Source organism: Atractosteus spatula, chromosome 1 (genome assembly GCF_055471065.1).
Source record: "Atractosteus spatula isolate fAtrSpa1 chromosome 1, fAtrSpa1.hap1, whole genome shotgun sequence".
Classification (NCBI taxonomy): Eukaryota; Metazoa; Chordata; class Actinopteri; order Semionotiformes; family Lepisosteidae; genus Atractosteus; species Atractosteus spatula.
In genome coordinates, this window is record NC_142706.1 from 57,489,611 (window position 1) to 57,513,174 (window position 23,564).

The 23,564-nt window shown below is 36.5% G+C and overlaps 2 protein-coding genes across 2 annotated transcripts in view; both read left to right on the top strand.

The window, feature by feature from the left end:
* Positions 1-202: 202 nt before the first annotated feature.
* msmo1 (methylsterol monooxygenase 1) lies at positions 203-11,240 on the top strand. Its single transcript, XM_088912037.1, has 6 exons — positions 203-266; positions 3,443-3,748; positions 4,670-4,818; positions 6,443-6,569; positions 7,186-7,340; positions 9,013-11,240. The coding sequence occupies exons 2-6, from the start codon at positions 3,494-3,496 to the stop codon at positions 9,200-9,202; spliced, it is 876 nt and encodes a 291-aa protein (XP_088768163.1). The 5' UTR covers positions 203-266; positions 3,443-3,493; the 3' UTR covers positions 9,203-11,240.
* A 3,528-nt stretch (positions 11,241-14,768) lies between these two features.
* cpe (carboxypeptidase E) overlaps positions 14,769-23,564 on the top strand; it is a 48,376-nt gene continuing 39,580 nt past the window's right edge. The window contains exon 1 of the mRNA XM_088912048.1: positions 14,769-15,453. Coding sequence (XP_088768174.1) covers positions 15,186-15,453 — 268 coding nt within the window. The 5' untranslated portion in view covers positions 14,769-15,185. The remainder of the gene's footprint in view (positions 15,454-23,564) is intronic.

Genomic DNA, 23,564 nt, shown 5'->3' on the forward strand with positions numbered 1-23,564 from the left:
CTGATTGAAACAATGAGAGATCATGCCTTTCCATCAGAGGGTTTCTCCGCCAGTTATTCTCTGCGCTCTAATTGGCCAGCGGCGGAGAGTCTCACGGTCTTGCTATCATCACTCCATCCGTTTCGCCAATCAGGACCCGCGCTGTGCGCGGTCCGCCCTGTCGTCAGGATCCTCACATTCTCCAGCCAATCGCTGCAGCTACACTGCCTAACACTTCAGCTGCGGCTGCTGCAAGTTCAGGTAGACGCTGGCTGCGGTTTCTTAAGGTGAGTAGTGTGCAATGCTGGGTGAGTGTCGCATAGTCAGGTGTCTTTTCTTTGAATGAACAGTGAAATATTTCATTACTGGTATCTTGGCTTTGATATATTGGTTATGTACAGTACAGATACCTATGCGTGCTCCAATTAATTATGGTTAGCGAGATTTCCAGACGTGTGTTCCAAAAAGTCTTTCTACAATTGACGGTTCTAGTTCTCCATGCATTGATTCAGATAATAAAGAATTCTGCTGTTGCTTGATCTTCATAAAGCCTTGTTAAACGAAATTTAGTACGGTTAATGTGATTAATTATAAAATGCGATAAAATATGTGTGTCTAATGAGCTTTTGATTCCAACATGACTTGTATATTTTGTGACGATGGTTGAATATCACTCGTATATGCTGTAACAATTTTCGCTTTCTAAAATTTCTGTTGAAATGAGACTGATGGGATCATCGAAATCGACATTTATGGAATGTTCGCGTTGAGTATTTTATTAAAATAAGGATTCAATGTATGCTCACCAGACACCCAAGTTATGCTTTTTGGAGAGCTATAATATTTTATTTCCCTCAGTTTTATCTGCATACATTAAATGATAAACTGTCCACAAAGATATTCACTCCCTAGAAGTTGCAACAAATTATGCTGTTAACTTTTATTCCATTTACTTGCACTTTTTTCTTATTATAAATAATTTGCCCAGTTTATTGAAGTGACTGTACTTCAAGTTACTGTTAATGTGAAATACAAGTGAAATAAAAACGCAATTTTTTTTTCCAAAGTATAAGTGTACAGTGGGTGGCCAGTAGTTAGCACTGCTGCCTCGCAGCGCTGTGACCCTAGGTTTCAGTTACTGGGGTGCTATCTGTGTTCGTATGCTCTCCCCGTGTTTCTGTGGGTTTCCTCAAGGGGTCCATTTTTCTTCCACGGTCCAAAGACATACTGGTTAATTGACTTCTGGGAAAATAGCCCTGGTGTGTGTGTTTGTGTCCGTGTGTGCCCTGGTATAGACAGGTGTCCCATCCTGTTTCCTCACAACTCTGTATTGGATAAAGCATTTAGAAAAGTACCAATACCAGCTACCTCTTTTAGAGACAATATTACCATCAAGTTAATTGTTAATTCATTAAAGCTGTGCCCACTAACCTGCAATAACCTCAGTTTCAAAATTACGAGGCAGGGATCCTTAATTGTTTAAGTGATAAATAGCAGGATCAACAGAGTAATCACGAGCTAGTTGTATTAAAGAATTGCAGTGTGGTTATGTATTGACAGAATCCTTACCGCCAGTACCTGGGGTGTGTGAGCTTTTAAAGTGGGAAATTAGAGGTTTGGGTCATATGTTGATTTTTTGTCATTTGTATTATTGTGCTTATTCTATCCTCTGTTAGGTGTTATCTCTTGTGACTCAATAATTAGCTGGTACACAAATCAAAATCAAAATTGTAACCAGCTCTAACTGTAAGCGAAACATTTCTTTCACTTTTTCACATTATATTGTTAGGAAATAGTGAAAGTGCTCAGTAACAATGCATTAGAAAGTAGAAACAGCCAGGGATCAGCCTTTTCAAGCCCAGCATTGGATTTTAAAAAGAAAGCCGAGAAATCGCTGCATCTTTTTACCCACAAGAACAATTCTTTTCAGTCACAAAGTTAACATGATTGTTCACAGAACACATCAGATAACATGTTTTTCACAACTGGTGGAATAAAATGCTCCTTCCACCTGTCTAGCTGGAGTTAATAAAGCAGTGTTTTGAAGGAAAGCACCTGAAACCATAGGTAACAGGTGGGGAACTGGATGATTGATCAGTCTGGTTGAACCACATCTTCCAGATTCTAAGCAGCTTGTAGCTCTTGAGCTGTGACAGGACTGCAGGCTGGATGATATTCCAGAGAGACAGGGTTGTATGCCTGGAGCCGGATGGCACTTCAAGAAAAAACTGAGATGTTCCTGAAGCTGCTGTCTGAACATGCTGCGATGGTAGGCTAGATTATTGAAGAGGGTAAATGTGGAAGATTGGGTACATAATACATAGGCCAAAGTATGGCTCCTCTTGTGATTATTGTAAAGACAAGTCAAGCTCCCCACGTATATGTGGATTTCTCATTTGATTCTCAAGATGAACATTCCCAGCTGCAGAAGTACCTGCTCTTTATAAAAATCAAACCTCTTACGTTGTGCTGAGTGGAAGAGCCATCTGAAACCAGTATGTCTTCCCATTCAGTGGGCTCTTTTCATTAAACATGTTTTGCTCTAAACTAACGAGGCCTACTTCAGTACTATACAGTAGAGTCTCGACATTCGCAAGGGTTCAGAGCAGAGGACCTTCTTGAATAGCCAGATTTGCTTATAACCAAGTCCACCCCATATACCGTCGCATAATGTACTACAGTATGTACTGTAGTATGTATGGTTATAAGACATAAGCAACCTTCCCTTGTATGATTGTTAAGGTGCTGTACTAATGTATTGGCTTTAAGTTAATTAAAATAAAATTGATCACCTTAAACAAACAACAGTGATCACAAACTTATAATAATCAGCTAAAATAAACAACATGAATCCCTCCTATGAGTCCAGTGGATGCCAGCACTTTCTCTTTCTGCCTTCATGATCAACATGCCCCACTGTAATTTAATTCATTTTCACCGCCGAGCTAGGTTTGTCTCAAAATCCAGGTGTGTTGCACGGCTAACTTGAAAGCTGAGCTTATCAGCCTTCAGCTCAGTTTCATCCCACTCTGCTCTTTTTCCATCCAGGACTCCCTCAGCCAGATCAAACGGTGAAAGTCCGAATTTGAAAATGTTAATGTGGTACATGTCGAGACCCTACTGTACAAACACACAGAGGGTTTAAGTACAGTACATCTTATTTTTGACACTTCTTGTACGGTAAAAAAGTATCAAAAGAAAAAATCAGAGGCTGGTTCCTCAACATGATGTTGTACTTTGGCTGTGCTTGAGGAGGTTTGAATGGGGAGCTGCCTCAGTGTGCAGGTTGCAAAGGAACAAGGAGAAGCTGATTCCACACTGAAAAAGTATTTCTCTCTGTGTGCGCTTGTACATGAATTTTCATATTGAAAACTTTACAGACTACATCATAGTTTATAGTAGTCGGCCTTCTGTTGGCCTCTTAATAAGTCGATTCATTGAAATGGTGTTTTTTTCTCTACAGAGACAAGAGCTTGTGAGCTTGTGAAGAGCTTGACAGACAGACAGCACAGCAATGGCAGTGAATGCCAGTGCCAGCATCCTGAGCTCAGCTTACCTTGCTGTGGAGTATGTGGATTCGATGTTGCCTGAAAATCCCCTTCAGGAGCCACTGAAAAATGCCTGGAACTACATGCTTGACAATTACACCAAATTTCAGATTGCCACGTGGGGCTCCCTCATAGTCCATGAGTTTATTTACTTCCTGTTCTGTCTGCCCGGGTTCATCTTTCAATTTATACCCTTCATGCAGAAGTACAAAATACAGCAGGTAGGAATTTTATACCTTACATTTTGGATACTTTATAATGAATGAGTATCAAAAATATGCTTTGTAATGTTAAGCAAGTGTGTTCTGAGATGAGATTCTCCCAAACACTGCTTTTGTCATGCCATAACATTCAACCTGATTATACTGTGTTGTGGGTGTTCTCTTCCTTGACTGTTCTTTATTTATCCCTCTTTCCATTCGTTCAAAGCAGAAAGGTAGCAGTGTGAAGTAGGGTTTGGGGCGCTGTGCTTGTAACTGGTTGTGGTCAGAGACCCTGGATAGAAACACTGCTGTTATACACCCACTATTATGGGGACCCCCCCCCAGTTGCTCCACTAAAATAAATGTCCAGCTGTATTAATCGGGACAGGTGTTTTTTCGATGAAAACAACTGGCAAAGAAACAAAGAATGTCACAATAATAACATTCTGCAATCCATTATCCATCCTTAATCCAATTCAGGATCATAGCCAGAGTCTATTCTATTACCAATATTATTTCTTCTTCAGAAGGGATCATTAGTTATATTCTTGAACTGGGCTTGGAATACCTCCCAGTCATTTGATTTATCCTCTTTATCTGCATTAGTTGGGAGAAATCCAGAAAAATTGTTTCCATCATATATGCTGTCAGAATGTATTTTTCCCTTTAAAATTGCAAAAAAAAATAGAATAACTGATAACACTTTTAAAGCATATAAAATCATTTTAGGATTTATTTTTTGGTATGATTGTTTTCCACTTCTTTGGTAATAACAAGCCCTTAATAGGGGTATGTTGACTTATAACACATGACATATAACACAAGTCAAAGCATGAAAAGTTCTATGAAATATGATAATGTAAATTATTTTACTTAATAAAGTGACAATACAAGAATGTGTTTTGTCCAATGATTCTCAAGTGAATGTTTATTTCACAGGATAAACCAGAAACGTGGGAAAAGCAATGGAAATGCTTCAAAACGTTGCTGTTCAATCATTTCTGCATTCAGCTCCCCATGATCTGTGGAACGTACCACTTCACAGAGTTCTTCGGCATTCCTTATGACTGGGATTCAATGCCAAGATGGTAACTGCTTTTGAAAGTTATATGAAGTATATGTTTTTGCCAGAAAGGTTGTACTGTCATTTGTGAGCTCAGGCTCATCAAAGCTTATAAAAATATCTTAGCCTTTTCTTGTGGATATAGGCAACCCACCAGATGTAAACATGAAACTGCTTTACCAAATCTTTAAAGAATATTTCGTTTTTAGCTGCGTGTATCATTTGAAAAAACATGGCTTGAGGAAGATACCAGCTTCTAGTAATGTTACCACGAGCCTGTTCACACATTATTCACACGAACAGTCATTTATTTAACGTTTAGGAGGATTTCCTGCATTATTAACAAGTAGTTAATACACAAAGTTAACCTAAGTCTTCTTTACTGAAGACACTAAACAAACTTAGACATGGACTGTCTGTTGTAACTCGTGGTTTACTCACATTCCTCTACACTAGCCAGGCTGATACTGTGGCTCCTTGGTCTGCTACCTTTGGTCTGACTCAAATACTGTACATGCACTCTCCTCACAGTGTAAAACTTACTCCAGTGAGACAAAGACAATATTTTTTAACACAAATCCAAACCCATGTGCACATTCAATCATACAGTTGTGACGTTTTTTGCAAGTACTATATAAAATTAACAAGTCTTTTAGGCAGCGTTCGTGATGGGATCTAGTGACAATCGGGTTGTCCTTAAAGCCTTCTAAAGGATGTCTGTTACACTTTCATAGGCAATACATACTGGTCATAACAGCGAATAAACATTTGTCCTTGTAAAAACAAACTTGATAAGAAAATAAATTGGTTTCAAAACTTGCCATGACCCCTAGAGTAAATCTACTAAATATTTCCGGACAAGATTGTGTGCAATCCAGGTTTTGAAGTGCTTGTAAATATCTCAACCATGACTGACCACCATTTAAGTAATTTAGAATATTTTAAGGATTACAAAATAGGTGTTCTTTATACACAACATTTTTCATTCTCATATTTAGTTGTTAAAATAATAAAATAAATTTGTATGCTTTATTAGATTTAGTATTTTCATAAACTGGTTATTTAATAAATTAAACATAAAAATGGTACCCAAGAGAGCAGGCCTCTTGGCCTATCTAGCCTGTTTGATTGCTAATAGCTAATTGATTCAAGGATCTCATCAAGTTGTAGCAGGAAAGAAACTAGGCTATTAGTTTCAACAGAATGGATGGATTGCTTGTTCCAGACCTTTACGACCTTTTGTGTAAGCAAGACAATTGCTTGTTACACTACAATCCTAGAATATGGAAATGGAAAACTGAAAAGTGTTACTGACAGAAACCAGAACGTATCCTTTATATTCTACTATTTGAACATTTCCCACTTGCAGTGTGAAAACTAGGCTCTTCAAGGTTTTCAGTAGAATATTTATGCAGATACCTTGACTTTGTAAAGCTGCATCTGGGAAACTAACATAGACAAAAGGTAAAGGTTCCTTTAAGCCTCTATTTTAAATACTCCAGATTGATTCTAGATCTAATTTGATTCGAAAAGTACACTTGATTTTGGGAAAGGCAAGTCGTAAATAATAATGCTACACGCTAGCTTGTTCTGTGTGTTGTCTAACCACTGTTAATGTGTCTCTCTGATGCATGTTGCTTTATTTCAAGGCCCTACCTTTTAGCACAGTGCTTTGGTTGTGCTGTAATTGAAGACACTTGGCACTATTTCTTGCACAGACTGCTTCATCACAAAAGAATCTACAAGTACATCCACAAGGTTCATCATGAATTCACAGTAAGTACATGCATAGGTTATTAAAAATGAGTAAATAAAAATAAAGCTTCTGTCTGAGTACTGTAGTTTTCAAGTACACCTTGAAAGTACACAAATAAAATTAACAAGTACAATAATAACGCCTTGAATTTTTACAGCACTTTTTATCCCAAAGGATCTCAAAATGTTTTAGGTATAGGAGAGAATCCACTTGAGCCACCAGCACAAACCTGAGTGACGTCTTGCAGTCATTATGCACCAGCTATCCCACTACACAGCAGATAGAGAGATACAGTGGAATTCAGAAAAAAAAACACATGAAAACTGCCTATAGGAGGCCCAGTGTGTTAGTTATCTTTCCCATAGACATGCTGTTTATATGCTGTACATATTATGTTTTGAATGTAGTCTGTATACATACTTTAAAGAGCATATACAGTATTTTTATTGATTCATAAAGGTGCAGAATATCAAAAATTGGTATTGATTTGCAACTGTATTAAACTAAAAACCAGAGTAATCATTGGTAGTATTTGTACAGTATAGAAAATGTCTGAAATGATACAGTAGTTCATGGTTATCTACACTGTACCAAATTTCTACTTCTATACTTACTAAAGCTGCTGTTCTTTTTCAGGCTCCATTTGGAATGCAGGCAGAATATGCACATCCTTTGGAAACAATTATTTTGGGAGCAGGATTCTTCATTGGGATCATGATCTTTTGTAACCATGTCACTCTTCTCTGGGCTTGGGTAACATTCCGCTTACTGGAAACTATTGATGTACACAGGTATGGCTTCCTCGTGCGCTATGTCCATGTATTTTGCTTAGATTGCTGCATTTTTTTGTTTTCATATGTTCAATTACTTAATGGAGATGCATAAAATATTAATCTTAATTTTCTTTATTTAAATAGCAACCAGGAATGTCACAGGTAGACTTGAACAATTAGAAATATTATATATACTGTCAAATTCAGCTCTACTACCATTTACCCTTTTAATGAGATTATGTGTCCTTCTGGCATACCTGGTTTTAATGTAAGACACAACAGATTTACACACTGGCATAACTGGTCTGAAATTATAAAGGTTTTTGGAACAAAACCAGGATAATTCAATTACAGTATACAGTACTGTACTGAATATACATCATGTGAACTCATAGTGCACTAAAAAGAGATGATGATTTCTAAGCAGTTATATTTTGTGCATTCATATAGTACTTTTAATCTCCAAGCACTTTATGTAGAGGATGGAGCCAAACACCACTGAAGTACAGCACCCACCTGGGTCACAGTGGGGCACTGCACAGCAGACAGCAGGAAGGACACATTGTGGGAGTCCAGAATGTGATTTAGACAGGGCATCAGAATTAACAACCCACTCTTGTGAACAGTGTCAAAGGAAGTGGGTTCTTTAATCACCAAGCAGTCAGGGCCTCAGTTTAAACTGTCATCCAGTTTTGAAATTCTGGTCCATGTGAAGTAGTGACACCTGCCGGTCCAATAAAAATCACTTACAGCACCAACCAGAACTCCCATACCAGTACTGACCAATGGAGTCTTGTTTAACATTTTATAAGTCTGACAAGATCAGGCTACAGGATACATTTTTCTTCAAGGAACAAGTGGTGACCCATCATACCCACAAGGTGGCATAAGAACCTTTCTTGCAGGCGACCAGCAGTGCCAAGCAGCAGGCAGTATTCCTAACACATACACTGTTGCTCTGAAATATACATTTATTTCAGTGGAAAAAAATTGATTATAGTGAGAATTGGCACGTAACCTCTTATAAGGTTTTGAAGTATGATTCACTACCTGGGCTTCAAAATAATTATAAATCTTCTTGTTTGCATTGATCATTTTTTGGAAGAAACACCCATATGGGATATGCAGTATATTTCCACCCATTTGCTGTTCTGCAGAGTTTAATAAATGTTTGTTGAAATAATTATCTGCTGAAGTAAGAAAGCTGTTTGATGTAACTTTCTGAACTCTTTCCTCACAAAAACTACAATATTTCAGCAATTAATAAATAATAAAAGTACAGGATCTTAGGCATTTTTTAACCCATGAGTAGTTAATATCAATTAATTTTAAAGTCAGACTTTTTTCAAATATATTTTGGAAATGCTGGTCAATGATCAGTAGTCTTGTATACAGTAAGTAATATAAAGAGTTGTTGGTGATTTTATGTGTGTACTCCAAAAGGTCAAATCTCGATACAGTACAAAGAGACTTACTTACCCAGCCTGCATCGCAGAACCTGGCCCAAGTTTACAATCGGCAAGAACGAGCACACGCAGGGGAAGAGCTCTTTACTCCCCCTAATAACAGTGGCAGCTTAGCACGGAAAGAGCTGGGAAAGGTGATTTGGTCTCACAGCTTTTAGAAGATTTGTTCTGTCATGAAGAAGCAGAAAAAAAGTGATGATTTCTTTCTCGTTTTGTGCTTTCAGTGGTTATGACATTCCCTTGAACCCGCTGCATCTCATCCCCTTTTATGCTGGCGCGCGCTTCCATGATTTCCACCATATGAACTTCATCGGGAACTACTCTTCTACCTTCACCTGGTGGGACAAACTCTTCAACACAGATTCCCAATACAACAGCTTCCGGCACAAACCAGAAAAGAAGAAAACCCAGTGAACGAATTTGCTACAACTTCTACAGTTTTGCAGTCATTTTTTTTTCCATGTCCTGGAGTAATGCTGAACTCGGAGAAGGCCTGCAAGCGGAACAGTCGCATTCAGATGACGTGTCAGTGAAATATCACTTGGCCTTATTCTGCCTGGCTTTTGCAGGCGTGTTTAAATTGGCAGTTAAATGTTTCAGGCTATTAAATAATTTGTAACTTTTGCAGTAACTTTTCAAAATGCCTCCTCGGTTGTTAATACTAATGTGTTTAGATAACAAGGGAAATTTTACAGGTGCAATATGGAAGGTCAGTTCCAGTGAATAGAACGTATAATATTTGTTTTCTGTATTGTCTTCAGTAGACATTTCTGAATCCTTTAGATTGTATTGCTTGAACACGCGTGAAGAAAAGTCCCATTTTGAATCAGGAGCCTATACTAAAGTTTAATGGTTTTGCAGAACATTCCCCTGCACTTAAAATTATTCAACAATTTTTAAACAACAATTACCTCTTAGTGCTTAAAAAAAGTACCACAAGTATATCAATACCTACATTTGTGTTGTTTTTTGCGGAAAGATTTTAGAGTGCCTTTCATTTGGAAATAAAACCGCAAATCTCAATTTGCCATTTTCCTGAAGTTATTGGTTCCACAGTGTTTTTAAGGTTTGTTCCATTATTAGAATATGGACTAGACTAAAAAAAGATTAGGATCACATTGGCTGTAATCAGGAATGGAATGTGTTAAGTGGAATTTACACAATGACATTATCTTAAAATAACAGTGAGCATTATTTGCGGAGGATCACGAGTGGCATTTTCAGAAGTAATTTTAATAAGACAAATGCTTGTCCTCTTGATGTAATCACTGGTGGCTTTGCATGCTGTTTACAGAGCTTACACAATTGCAGTTGTCGGATGGGTTCCCAATTAATAAAACCAATTTCCATCTATGGATTTTTCTTTTACTCTTCTAGATTGAAATCCCTTAGAAGGTTTAAATAAAATTGCATTGGTTAACTGGCAAACAGTTTTTCTTAAAGAAGAATAATATTTTTATATATTTCATATTAAATGACATTTAATAGTGTTGTCTATTGCATATCCCGAAAGCCCAGTTATAGGTGATGATGAACACATCTAATCTGCGATGGGGATACTATATACTGTGTTAATGTCACTGTGCTGTTAAGAAGAAGAGTATACAAATACCAGTTTCATTGTCTTCTTGTGCAGTGTGTAGCAGCAGTTGTCAAAATGTCATGGTAATAGTAAAAGATGTACATAAGAAGGCTTCAAGAATGAGTTGTGATATATTCTTTTGCTTATGTGTTGGGTGAAAAATGCGACAGACATGCTTTAATATTGCACAGAAATATGTGCAGAAAAATTACTTATGTAAAGACTTGATTATTGATTGTACATGTACAAATATTCTTAATTTATATATCAAATTGTTTGCAATCAGCCTGTTTTGTATGTCAAACATTGTGTGTTTAACAGGGAGAGTAAGTATAACAATTCAGACATTGAAAAATGAAATTAATGCTTTATTTGGAGCAATTATTGCATGCTTGATTCCGATTATTAGAATTAAAATATTGTATTTTATTATTTTAGTTTTTTGGTTTTCATCATGTAATTCAATATGACATCTTGAAACACATCTTTGTCCTAAAATAGCAGATCATAGAGCTGGACTACTGTATGTGTGACATTCAGTCCTGACAACAGTCTGAGCTTCACTGTGCTTGTATGTCTGTTATTGACAGATAATAGTTGTCAATTTATTCAAACTATTGCCTTAATACTAGTTATGTGATGCACTGTGTGATACCTTTATCCATTGCAAGAACATACTGTATGATGCTTATTTTACAACTTATATACACTGCAAAAAGACAATTAAAGCTCCTGTGAATTATATAGTGCAGCACCTAGCAAGCGCATAACCAGAAGAAGTATGGTTTGCCTTTTGTACAATATGGTATTAGTTTATTAGGAACAAGTAAAGGTTTATTCCCTGCTGAAAAGAGAAGAAAAGAAACACAACATTTTGGGTGTGGAGCCTTCTTTGGGTGTGTGGGATGTGATGAGGTTAGTTATAAAGTGAAGATGATGTGGAGCTGTTAGCCGTAAAAATTCCTTAGCTTCTTTGTTCTTGTCAGAAAGGGTAATCTGTTGTTTAAGAAAGAAAATAGTACAAAGCATTAGTTTCCGCAAAAATTATTGTAGAAGTCTCCAAGTGTTACTCTGGGTGGTGTCAGAATCAAAAGATAAAGTGTTACATTTCAGATGAAATCCTTTAGGAATGATACTTTAACGACGTCTGTAAAGGAAGAGGAGGTGGTTAGAAAGCCTGGTCTTGGAACAGATGGCTGTGAAGAGACGGAAAGCTGGTTTGGTGAGAGAAGGGGGCATGTAACCCAGGGAGAAGGAGAAGGAATGATTAAGAGATGTAGAAAAAGGTTTAGGGGAAGGCATAGTGGGTCGTAGCAGAAGTAGGCTGAAGTAGTTCAAGTAGGGAGCTGCGTCAGCATGCGTAGGCTGCAAAGGAACAAGTAAAGTTTATTCCATGCTGAAAAGAAGAAAAGAAACACAATGGCTTCTTCTGGAGCCTTCTTCTGGTGTGTGTGTGTGTGTGTTAGTTTATTTGGTAGAATTTACAAGACTGGGGAAAAGAACAATGTTGTTTTTCCTTTACTGTAACCAATGATGTGCTGTATTTATATCCCTGAACAAAAAAGTGTCTCCTGCATGTGATCACAGCCCAGTGAATCCTCCTTTTTTCTAGGAAAGCTGTGCATTAGCCTACGTATGTTACTCCCAAGTTACTGGCACAGTGAATGTGTCAGTTGCTCTTAACATTACTTTGAATTATTGTTGACTTTTACAAATAATATAGAAGAATCAGAGACAATATTAGTCATTTTATTTCTCCCTGATGCCTGGATTGCTAACATCTGTACATCTGAACAGCTTCTGATTAAATGTGAAGTTGTTTCATTAAGAGTGGTAACAGGCAAAATATTCACTATTACAGAAAGATGTGTTAGGATACATATTTTAACTGCCGTTTAAAATGTGGGAAGTCTATACTTTAAAATAGGTTCTGCAACAAGACAAATGTACCTCCTCAGAAAAATCATTATAAGCTGGTTTATCAGGCATCATCTCAGGAGAAATGTCTGTCGTATTTCAGAAAAAAGACACGTCCAGCTTTAAAAAAAATATTTATCCTGGGAATCTTCTATAATAATAATAAAAAACTTTTATATATATATAGCGCCTTTAAAGGTGGCTTCTCAAAGTGCTTTACAGATTGACAAAAACAATAAATAAGAATACACAAGATAAAACACAATTACAATACACAGAGGAGACCGTGGATGGTGGTACTAAGTATAGTAGGAGCAGAGGGGTAAAGAATGGAACCAGGTAGTTTTCTATGATAAAGACAAATAACCTATTATTTTCCCCTTAAGCCTTTATATGTTAATAATAAACTGATTTGAATTTTAGTAAGGTACATTCTGTTCCATAACTGTTGAATTTACTGTACATTTAAGATCTTTGGTGATGGTAAATGGGGAGTTTTTATTTGTCCACTAGGGGGATATTGGAGATATTACCATTTTGGTGAGAAATACACAAACCTGTTCAACAAGCATATGAGTAAGAATTACAACGAAGTTTTAGACGTTCAAAATTGGGCCATTTCATATTAAGTTTCTCTTAGTCTATACAATAGCGTGCCCTTTTTTGTGGGCTATTTATACATTCTGTACATCTATTTTTCTGAGAGAAATGTTGTTATACTCTTCAGAATAAGTTATTCTGCTGTTTTCCATTTGTTTTTCTTTGTTTTCCTTATACATTTTAAACTATGCTGAACTCTCCAAAATAATTAGGAAATTTTTTACATTTGCTAGGGTTAACTCCTTATATTTTAAATTTGGGCCATTTATTAAACCAGCTGTTATACAGTTCAACCTGTGAACTGTCCTAGTATGTAAAGCTGAGAGTAAAAGTAGGAGTTACTTCCAGTCCACGAAACAATTGATAAAAATTAATCTTGATTTTTTTTATTAAATCATGCTCATTATTTACATTTACATTGTTGATTTCACAATACCTGTACTTTCTACAAGTAAGATACAGTTTTATGCTTCTTGGCTAAAGTTATTTTTTCTGCTTTGGAGAATATAATAAATGTCAGGGAAATGTCTGGACACAGGCCCCATTTACAGTTATTAGGGAAAATTAGACATAGATGTAATCTAAAACAGCATCATAACTACTTTTAGACATTAAGATGAGAACCAGTATATCTTGGGGCTGTGAGAGGAGACCTGAGCTCCTTAAGGAAAGACACACAGATAGTACCTTAGGAATAGAACTCTGGGTCCCAGTACTGCAAGGCAGCAATGCTGCCCACTAGGGCAACATGCCACCCGACAGTCACCATATTTTAGATATTTTTCTTAGCGGTTTCTGCTGATATTTCACTTCTTTCACTCATAAATATTGTAACGCAACGGGGGCTCAGGCAGGCGCCCTTGCCGCATCAGGTCGGCCCCGCACCGTCGGGGGTTCGAACCCGGGACTCCCGCGTCACTCAACAGGGACCCAGCCCGGTGAGCTAAAGAAAGATCCGTTGCGTTACAATATATTCAGTTTTACCATTGCAGTTTAAAATAATGTTCCTTCCTCACACCTGAAGAAGGCTCCACGGCCGAAACGTTGTGTTCTCTTTCTTCTTTTTTTCAGCATGGAATAAACCTATTACTTGTTCCTTTGCAGCCTACGCATGCTGACGCAGCTACCCACCTGAACTACTAATGTTCAGTTTGACCATTATAGTTTAAAATACTCATTAAAAAGTATGTGTAATTCACAAAATGTATGTGAGATCATTGGAAAGGAGGGCATACTTTTGATAGACACTGTACAGTACGTCTGCAAAAAAACACTTGCTTATATCAAACCCAATCAACAATAACAGCCAGAATACACACGCTTATTTTGTACAGTGCTCTTCGTAACAAAATATCTCAAGGTGCTTTGGTTGAAACAAGGAAGGAAGAGCCTGCACCAAACTTTGACAGATTTTTCCAATTAGAATTTTTCAAATAATTACAGCATTTACAACTAATTTGATCAACTTGATCATTTCTCTGCAACAGTTTAAATGCTGCCCGTTTAAAGCATTAAAATAGGTACTGGGGCATTGCAGGACAGTAAAAAAAACAACGCAATTAACAATCCCGCCATAGGTAAGATGCTAAATTGTTGTAGCTAAAGCTTATTTTCAAGTTTCGCGAATATAAGGATGTGTGCAGGGAGGAAGGGGTTTGTGTGTTTTATTGTTTCCACCGTTTCGTGTGCACAGATACCGGAACATTATTCCTTTTTTAATAAGCGGAGTTACGTTGAAAGTGTAAATAATGGCAGGCATTTTATTCTGGATATGTTCTGAATGTAGTGTAGGTACAGGAACCTTGAGAAACCCCCCTCGGCGTTCACGTGACGTGTTAGAATTTTAGCTTTATGTCTCTGGACCGTCTTGAGGAGGATCGCGGAATAAACCTAGTGTATGAGAGCTTGTGAGAATTGCTTTCAGTGCTAGTTCAATACTACACTGAAGAAAAGTAAGAGGTTTATCACACCATGTATACTTTTTTTCTTTCAATACTTTTTTTCCCGTAAAATTCCAATCCATACATGTATCACATACGCAGATTAATAATATATTGTACTCCACAGAGTACATCAGTATTAGTGATCTTCTACGAAGCTCAGCCACGCCTCTGAGGGTGGTCCCAACCTTCACACAGCCTATGCGTCCACACTCTGCGGAATGCTGCTGTAGTCTGTGGAGATCAGGTACGACTGCACATCCACCCTTGGCGGTGCTGAAATAGAAAGGCTTTGTGGATGCTAGGAAAGAACTGAAACCTATTAATAAATACGAAAGGCACGGTAAAGTAAAAGAAAATGAAGTCGTATCTACTATTGGCGGTATGCGGAACGCTGGTCGTTCTGGCATCCGGCGAAGAAAAGAGTGGAAATGTCGATAAAAGGTTTACTGAAAAAGAGGACATTTCTTTCGAGTATCACCGCTACGAGGAGCTGAGGAAATCGCTGGTGTCGGTGTGGTTGCAGTGCCAGTCCATTAGCAGGATCTACACCATCGGCCAAAGCTTTGAAGGGAGGGAGCTGCTGGTGTTAGAATTATCTGACAACCCAGGCATTCATGAGCCTGGTAAGAAAACCTTTCATTTTCTAATAGAAGGAATGACTGCTGATTGCGGGGACACCTTTTGTGCAAAACTTCAATTACAACCCGCTAATGCCGATGAAGATTATAATAATAACTGAACCGTTATTTTATTTTTTTAAAATGATTATTATTGTATTATTACCAGTTTGAAAATTAGACTATCAAGACAAATGTAGTCTCTGTGCTTTTTTTGTGTGTATTTCTTTGTGATTATTGGTTAATAAGGTGGCACAGTATCTAGCTGGAAGACAATTATACAGTTATAAAAATAAAATAGATACCCTTTAAATACTGGGAGTAAAAGACACTTAAAACAGGTATTTTTCTAAAAATATTTAAAATATATTAAGTTTATTCTTTGTATGTTTTGTTTATCATTTAAATTATAATTTAAATGCATGCATATCTTTCAAAAGGATTAAGACGTCAAGATACAACCATTTTGCGGACGCATTTTAACCAATCCTGATGTGTGTACACAGTTCCCCTGGGTAAACTTGCTTGATGATGCGTTTCTGTCTCCTGTGGCCTTTAAAGAAAAGTCTTTTACTACCTGAAGGATTTCTGTAACGGGAGGTTACAAAGGAGGACAGGATTATCAAAGTGTGCTTCGGTACATTTGGCACAGTCTTAACGGAAAGCCATCTAGTTGATAACCCAATCAGTATAATTAAAACGATGTTTATTTTTAATTTACATAAGAGTGACAATGTAAATTCACGGATTGTATTTTAGATGTCATTTACTTTTCTTAGGACCAGAGAAAATAAAGTTGTTTTTTTCATTGTTAATTTTTATTGTTCCATATTGGTCAGTTTTATAGTAATTTATTGTAGTAATGTATTTATAATGGAACAAGTAATAGATTCATTCCATGCTGAAAAGAGAAGAAAGGAAACGCAACGTTTCGTCTGTGGAGCCTTCCTCGGGATGTATTTATAATAATAATGCCACAAACATGACCAACTAAACGAAGGTTGTAGTAGCACAATATTAAGTTGTATTCTGTATTAATAGGAAGAAAAATACTCTACGCAGCAACTTTAATTGTGCTTATTTTTTATTTTCATACTACTAAGTCTGAATGCAGCTTAATCACAGAATAATTGATCTGTCGTACGTCAGCTGTTTAAATACAGTTGAGGGTCTTAATTATGTTTTCTTGGCAATACTGACTCTTTATTGTTGTTGTCTCTTAAGCGCTTTGAGAAGCCACCTTTAAAGGTGCTATATAAAATAAAGTTTATTATTATTATTATTACAACTGCTCTGTGTGAATATACAAGTGTTAGTTTCAAAATCTTTCCCTGTTTGATTATGATTATAATTATGATATGATTCTCATAGGAGCTGAGAGCAGTGTAAATAATGAAATTATTGATATTTTGGCATAGATAATTTTACTTGAAATAAGGTCTGATTAAATACCGCATGACCTGACTATTTAATAATAACTAATATTTTTATTTACTTAAAAAGTCTACCTCTAGCTATTCTATACTGTTCACTCTTAAATAGACTTCTAATAAGGAATAGTCATTCCTAATGTACTGTGTTTATTCCTGAAAGATATATTATATTTACTAAATTGTATTTTTAAACTACTGTCATCCTTTTTTATGGTTAACAGTCCTTAATTTACAGAACTTCATATAGTACATTTATTCATAGTACAATATTTGCGTGTTTTATTGGTTTCAAAGAGCATACTGTATATATTTTGAGGTTGGTGTAATTGCTGATATGTGTATTTCTGAATACTTAATTAGCTGTGGTATATAAGATTTCTCAAATCTGTGTTTTAAAAGGATTTTAGGATAGCTCAATAGAAATGTAACTGGTTAGAATTATTTTGTCCCCAAGTGTGAAAAATATTTTTAAACACAATTTAATGAAAGAATAATAATAAACATCCTAGTTTAATTGTCGGCAGCAGATCAACTGCTTTTTACAGTTGACTTATATACCTTAGTGGTTAAAGACCTAGAGCCAGTGGTAATATGGACCACTTAAGTATTCAATTGATTCAAATAAAAGGAAAAGTATATATGATAAACTGGAGGTAATCCAGAGGTCACAATCCTAGAGGTAATTTACAGAGGATGGGAATTATGTTCTGATTCAGGGTCATTTAAGTTATCACATTCTAGACATACTGGAGCCTGTGTAGTACGTTAACTATAACCCATTAAATAAGGCATTACAGTAGAACAGTCTTGGAGAAATGAACACAAGTAACGAGATTTCATTGTTAGACAGGCAGAACAGGGGTCTTAACTGAGTGATGTCAGACAGGTGGATGAATGGTGCCCTTGTGACATTCCTGACATGCACATGAGGTCATAAGTAACATCATGGTTACCGTTTTCGAGTGACCATTCTTTCACCGATGGTTAAGCACCATTAATGACGCTGAAGTTACCAAATTGTGTGAAGCTAATGTTGGGAGCCAAGAGCATAACCACAGTCTTGTCACAGCATATCTTAAGAAATTCTGTTGCAATTATATCTTACTATAAGACAGTCACCTGCAGTGAGTTCAGAAAAGTTCAGAAATCACAATAACAGTGTTTGCTAGAAAATCTCAATTTCATCGGCATAGCATAGAAAGCAAAAGGTCCATGATGGGGAATAATCTGAGCTCAGAGGTAGCATGTACTGTACGTGCCGAATAGTAAAGGCCCCAGCACAGAACCCCATGGAACATCCTTCACAAGTGGGAAGTCATCAGATTTAAAACTGGTAAATTTTAAAGATTGAATGTTAGTAGCCAAATAGTAGCCAAAATAGCAAAGGGCTACCAGTGATACCAGTGATATTCCTTGTAAAAAATTAGAATGTCTAAAGCTGTCTGTAAATCCAAAAGGAGAACAATCTTAAGTGACTCAGAGTTAGAAGCCCCAGATCATTAACTACGGTACGTTAATAAGAACTGTTTTAGTACCATGCCTGTTCAATACGTTTTGAGAGAAAATGCTAATTAGTAGCTGGGTATCAAAGCCAGATTTTTGTAAAACAAGGTATAATATCAGTAGACTCCAAGATTTCGGGGACTTATTGATGATGATAATGATAAATGAACAAAGGACAGAGAAATTAGCTCTTTAATAGTACGATACAAATAGCATTCAAGTTGCCAATAGGCGGTCTCATTTTAGAGGCCAGGGTAGATATATATCATATATGCAATATCAATGCAGCAAAATGAGAGAAAATGGTGTCATATTTGTAGTTGTCATGACTACTGGAGGTGAGGTTTAAGAATTGGTAATCAATATTCTCTTTTGTTGTAAAGGAGGTTAATTTTTTGTTGTTGATATTGTTCACAAGTCTACATGAATAGTTACCCTCCTCTTTCTTCACAAATGCTCTAGACATTATTTTGCTGTTGCCTTCATACAGTGCACTTAATTTGTGTACAAGGGGAAAAAATGAATAAAGGAAATAAGATGTTTTAATAGGTGGTAAACAATCAATAACCTGTTTGTATGTCATTGTACAGGTACATTGTAAATATATTGTTATAAAGAACATTTTGCAATAGAGACTTATGAAATGTACAAGGCACATATGTAATAATAGATTTAAAGTTTACAATTTTGTAGTTGAAAGTTCAGAAATGGATTCAAAATATATTCTTACATAAATATCGGGGGGTTTAATATCTGACACCTCAATAATAGTTAAAGTATTTAATTTTTCACACGATTACGTTTCCTGCTACTTCTTGTTAAAGATGTTAAATTATCGTGTCATTTAGGTCATAAAACTGAACGCACAATGTTCATTAGAAGTGGTGGAGAGCAGCTGTTGTACTATACACTCTCATTGTGAAGCCCAGTCCATGTTAGTATGCTTTCGTATTTACCATGTTTCGTAATTCAACCTATCAGTCTTTTCTCATGAGTGAATACAGATAAACATACAGATAAACAGATGAACACTATAATAAATAGGTTAATTTTTATCCCTTCTGACTCATTCTGACAGAGCCTTCCTGTTTGCTGCCACGTGAATTTCCACAGTGATGTGGACACTAGTTGCTTAGCAACTGGTACAGTAACTGACCTAGTGGTGGCAGATATTTGCAGTGAAAGGCCTGTAAAGGTGTGTGCTGTTTACTAGCTTTGAAATTAAAGGTCCATCAAAAATAGATGTTGCTATGGAGACCGATAGGATTATCACAGTGAGCCATGTTCCATGTGGGCTTGCTAACAGGCTCAGTTGTTTGCTTGAGACGCATTAGTGTATTGCCTTCTGCCACGTTATTTGATGAGGCCATCTGGTAGTTCTAGTGTGGCAAAAACATTCGTCGCTGACAAAATCAGTCAGAATTTCAAATAGACATTGTACAATCCCAAATTAAGGTTGTTGAAAATGTGCGACGTAGCTGCTGTTCCTAAAGTATTAATGACTCGGAGTACAATTTCGGCTTTAAATACAGCTCAGGCATTTGTCATGGCTCTTTTCTTCTCTGATTCTCACCCATATGACAAAATCCCACTGCGATATGATCTTTCTTTTGATATATTGTAAGAAAAGATAAAGATTCTCATCACTATATGGAAAGGTTTTCTATACAATGTGGAGTTTTAATGCTTCTAACTTGTTTTATCATTTTTATATATGTTTTTTGCTAATGCATTCATTATGTTTTGGGTACGACTCTTTTTACAAAAGCAATGCTTTTGTAAGAATACACAAAAGGGAAGAATAGATAAGAATATTAAAAAATATTATACAATATATATATCTAAGAATATTAAAGTTACCAGGAGAATATCAGTTGAATTTTGTAATGGACAGATAGTTGCTTACAAAAATTAGAGTTATGTTGTGCTATAACCTGGTTTGGTCAAAAGTCTTCTGGAAGCTTCCCGTTGGAGACCTTTGGTCTAGTGAATGTTAGGCAGAAGTCCCATTTTCTCATTTGCCTCAGTAGATACGTTAAGAATTGTTTAGAGATTCATTTCTGGACTGAAGAGGATTTCAAGGATGGAATGTTACAATTTTCAAGAAAGGGGACAAATCCCACTGTGGAAATTACAGAGGATTTTCTCAGCTGTCCCTTACTTTTCACTTGCGAGTCTCCATCTCGCTCACGCCACTGTCCTGTATGGCCTATATATTAGACATTCATGAGGCAGGCTACTTTTACCCTACCAATGGTGTTGTTGCAATAGTAATCCAGCAAAATCTACAAAAGGAACCACAGGTTCAGACATTCGGTGTCTGGGCCTGGCTGAGGATCCAATGGTGCAAAGCTACCATCTGCCATCTGCCTCTAAGTCAGAATCCACCCGTTTGTTGTTCTCAGTTCTTCATGACTAGAATTGAATTAATATAAAATAGTAACAACCAAAAGAGATTTTCAAGAGAGATGTTCTGTTTTCTGTGTATAAAATATGAATCTCTGCGAGGCCAAGCTTTACCATTATCCTTAGTTGTATACTCTGCGTGCCCTTTGAATTTCAATCTGATAGCCCTCCCTGCACTTTGGCAGCAGCCATGTCAGAAATCCGACCAGTCTGATCGATCAGTTGCTTGCAGAGTCACACTGCAGCTTGCAGGCTGTTGACTCTTGAGCCCAGCTTCAGTACAGATTTAGTACAGTATGTGAGTCAGAATCAGCCTTAAAGGCCAAAACTGTGTCTTTTGTGGTCCATGATGTGAGATGTGTCTGCAGAATGAGGGTGTCCACCAGAAAGTCTGGCACAGGTAGTTGAATCAAAATGGCGCTACTGAACTGCTCCACGGAGAAGACTGACGAGTCTTTGAGCTTGTTCTTTACAGGAGAAAATCCTTCTCCTTTGACTTCTGGTATCATCAGGAACTCCCGGGTTCCTTGAAAAATGATAGACTGTAATAGAAGATGTAAGCAGATTAAATCTGTGGAGGCTAGACATAAGCACACATCCCTGCAAACAGGTCACGGGGTCTCTTACAAATATTCAGATTTTTTAAAGAGGCAACATCTAGCGCTTCAGGAATATTTTGTAATATCTTGACTATAAGGTAATCGAAAACATTTAGCTTAAGAAAATATTTATTTAAAAGGACCTCATTAGGTTACTTGATTTGCTTGTTTATTATCATATCATGGCTAGGTAAACAGGTGATAAATTGAACATTTGCATTGTGTTAAATAACATCAAATTTAATACATCAAAAGAAGATTTAAAAGTAATTTTAAAAGTTTTACTAGTGTGCCAGTATTGTATTTTGTGGAAATTTTCTCTTTCTGTAGCTGAGCAGTGGTACAGTATCAGTTCAAGATTCAATGCTTGCTGTATGTTTTTAAATCAGTCATTTTAAGTGTGTATTTTAAAGCTTGTCCCATCTTAATGTCTTCTTCAATTATAAATACAGTTAGCAGACTGGAAAACGGCAATAATGAATTCAGGAGTTGTGACATTTGAAACAGAATAAAGTATTGTTTATGTGTGACATTTGCAGAACTGAGAAAAGAACCCGTTTACATTAACATACCATGGGTTAACGATAAGTTATGTTGTTGAATATAATGTTTGGTATCTTTGGAGAAATTGGAATACGTAGATCATATCATGGTAGCATGCTGTCATAGGCCAGGCAGCTGGTTCTTGTCTTGGACCTGTTCACTATTACATTCAAGTTCATGGATCTTAACTTTATGATATGCAAAACATTATCAGCTCCTTGCTCAATGGATCTTTCATAATGTCAGCAATAGAACACAAAGGAAAACAGACTGTTTCCAGTTATAATGCAGCAAACTATTTTTTCTGTCGATCACAGATCTTCCACTTTCAGTTAATAATAATAATAATAATAATAATAATAATAATGAAAGTACAAATTATGCATGTTGATGACACAATGTTTTGAGTCCAAAAAACATCCTGGTTGTAATGTAACTTTAGTATTTTAAGATATTATTTCAGTTCCTGTCTTACAAACTGAAGGATGAACAAGGAGTGCAGTGCAACAATATTGCAGTGCAATTGTTTAGACAGTTTTGCCTTTTGAATGTCTGGTGGTCTTGCTGCGAAGTTCAAGTTCTTCAAAGTTCATGCTGCTAACTTTTGTTCACATTAAGGGGAATTCTCAGTAATTCCAGTCAAAATAACCCTACTGTTAAAAAACACATTTTTCACTGTTCCCAACAACACTGTAGCTCTGCAAATAGCAGTACCACACACAAGCAACCAAGAGCATTACTTGCCTGCATATGTTACCAGTATTCAAATATACTGGTATACCATATGGTATCAGATACCATATTTATCTTGAAAGAAAAACAATAATACATGTATTTCTATAACATGATATAACTGTGTGACTAACAAATGCCAAACATATTATAGCTCTTAAGCTGAAAGGTGCTACATCTTTTTGACTTCTGTATTGCTATAGAACAGTTAAGATCCATTCTTCACAGATGGAAATAAGACAGCATTGCCTCGCAATGCAGGGGCTCTGGGTTCAGTATTGGGGGCGTCTGTATGTTCTCCCTATGCTTCCTCCAGGTACTCTGGTTTCCTCCCGCAGTACAAAAGACATACTGTACCTGCAGGTTAATTGGCTTTTTGGATAACCGGCCCTAGTGTGAGTGTGTGTGTCTATGATGGACTGGTGTCCTGTCCAGGGTGTATCCTGCCTTGCGTCCTTTACTTGCTGGGATAGGCTTAAGCCCTCCTACAACTTTTTGGTATAATACCTGAATGTTTCTGTCAAATGTTAATCTTAAATTAAAAAAAATATTAACTACATCTGATATGTACTGAATATTAGCCTACTTATTTTATATTCAATATTTTCATATCATATGACTGTGTAACATACTGGTGCAAAGTGGTTAAATTTTTTTTTTTTCTCACCTAACTTCCCCTTCCAAAAAACAAATAGGATATACTGTAGAGTCCCACAATATAAATAACCTGAGGCAGTATTTTTTTATTTAAATAAAAGGATATATTTATACGTTTTATAAGATAAAATGGAAAAAAAATGCATATCTAGGTGAGGCCTTCAAAGACTAATCTATAAGGGACTTCAAAGGCTAAGTGCTAAAGCATTTTTAGGAGCCTTTTGTTAAAGAAAACAACATTTAC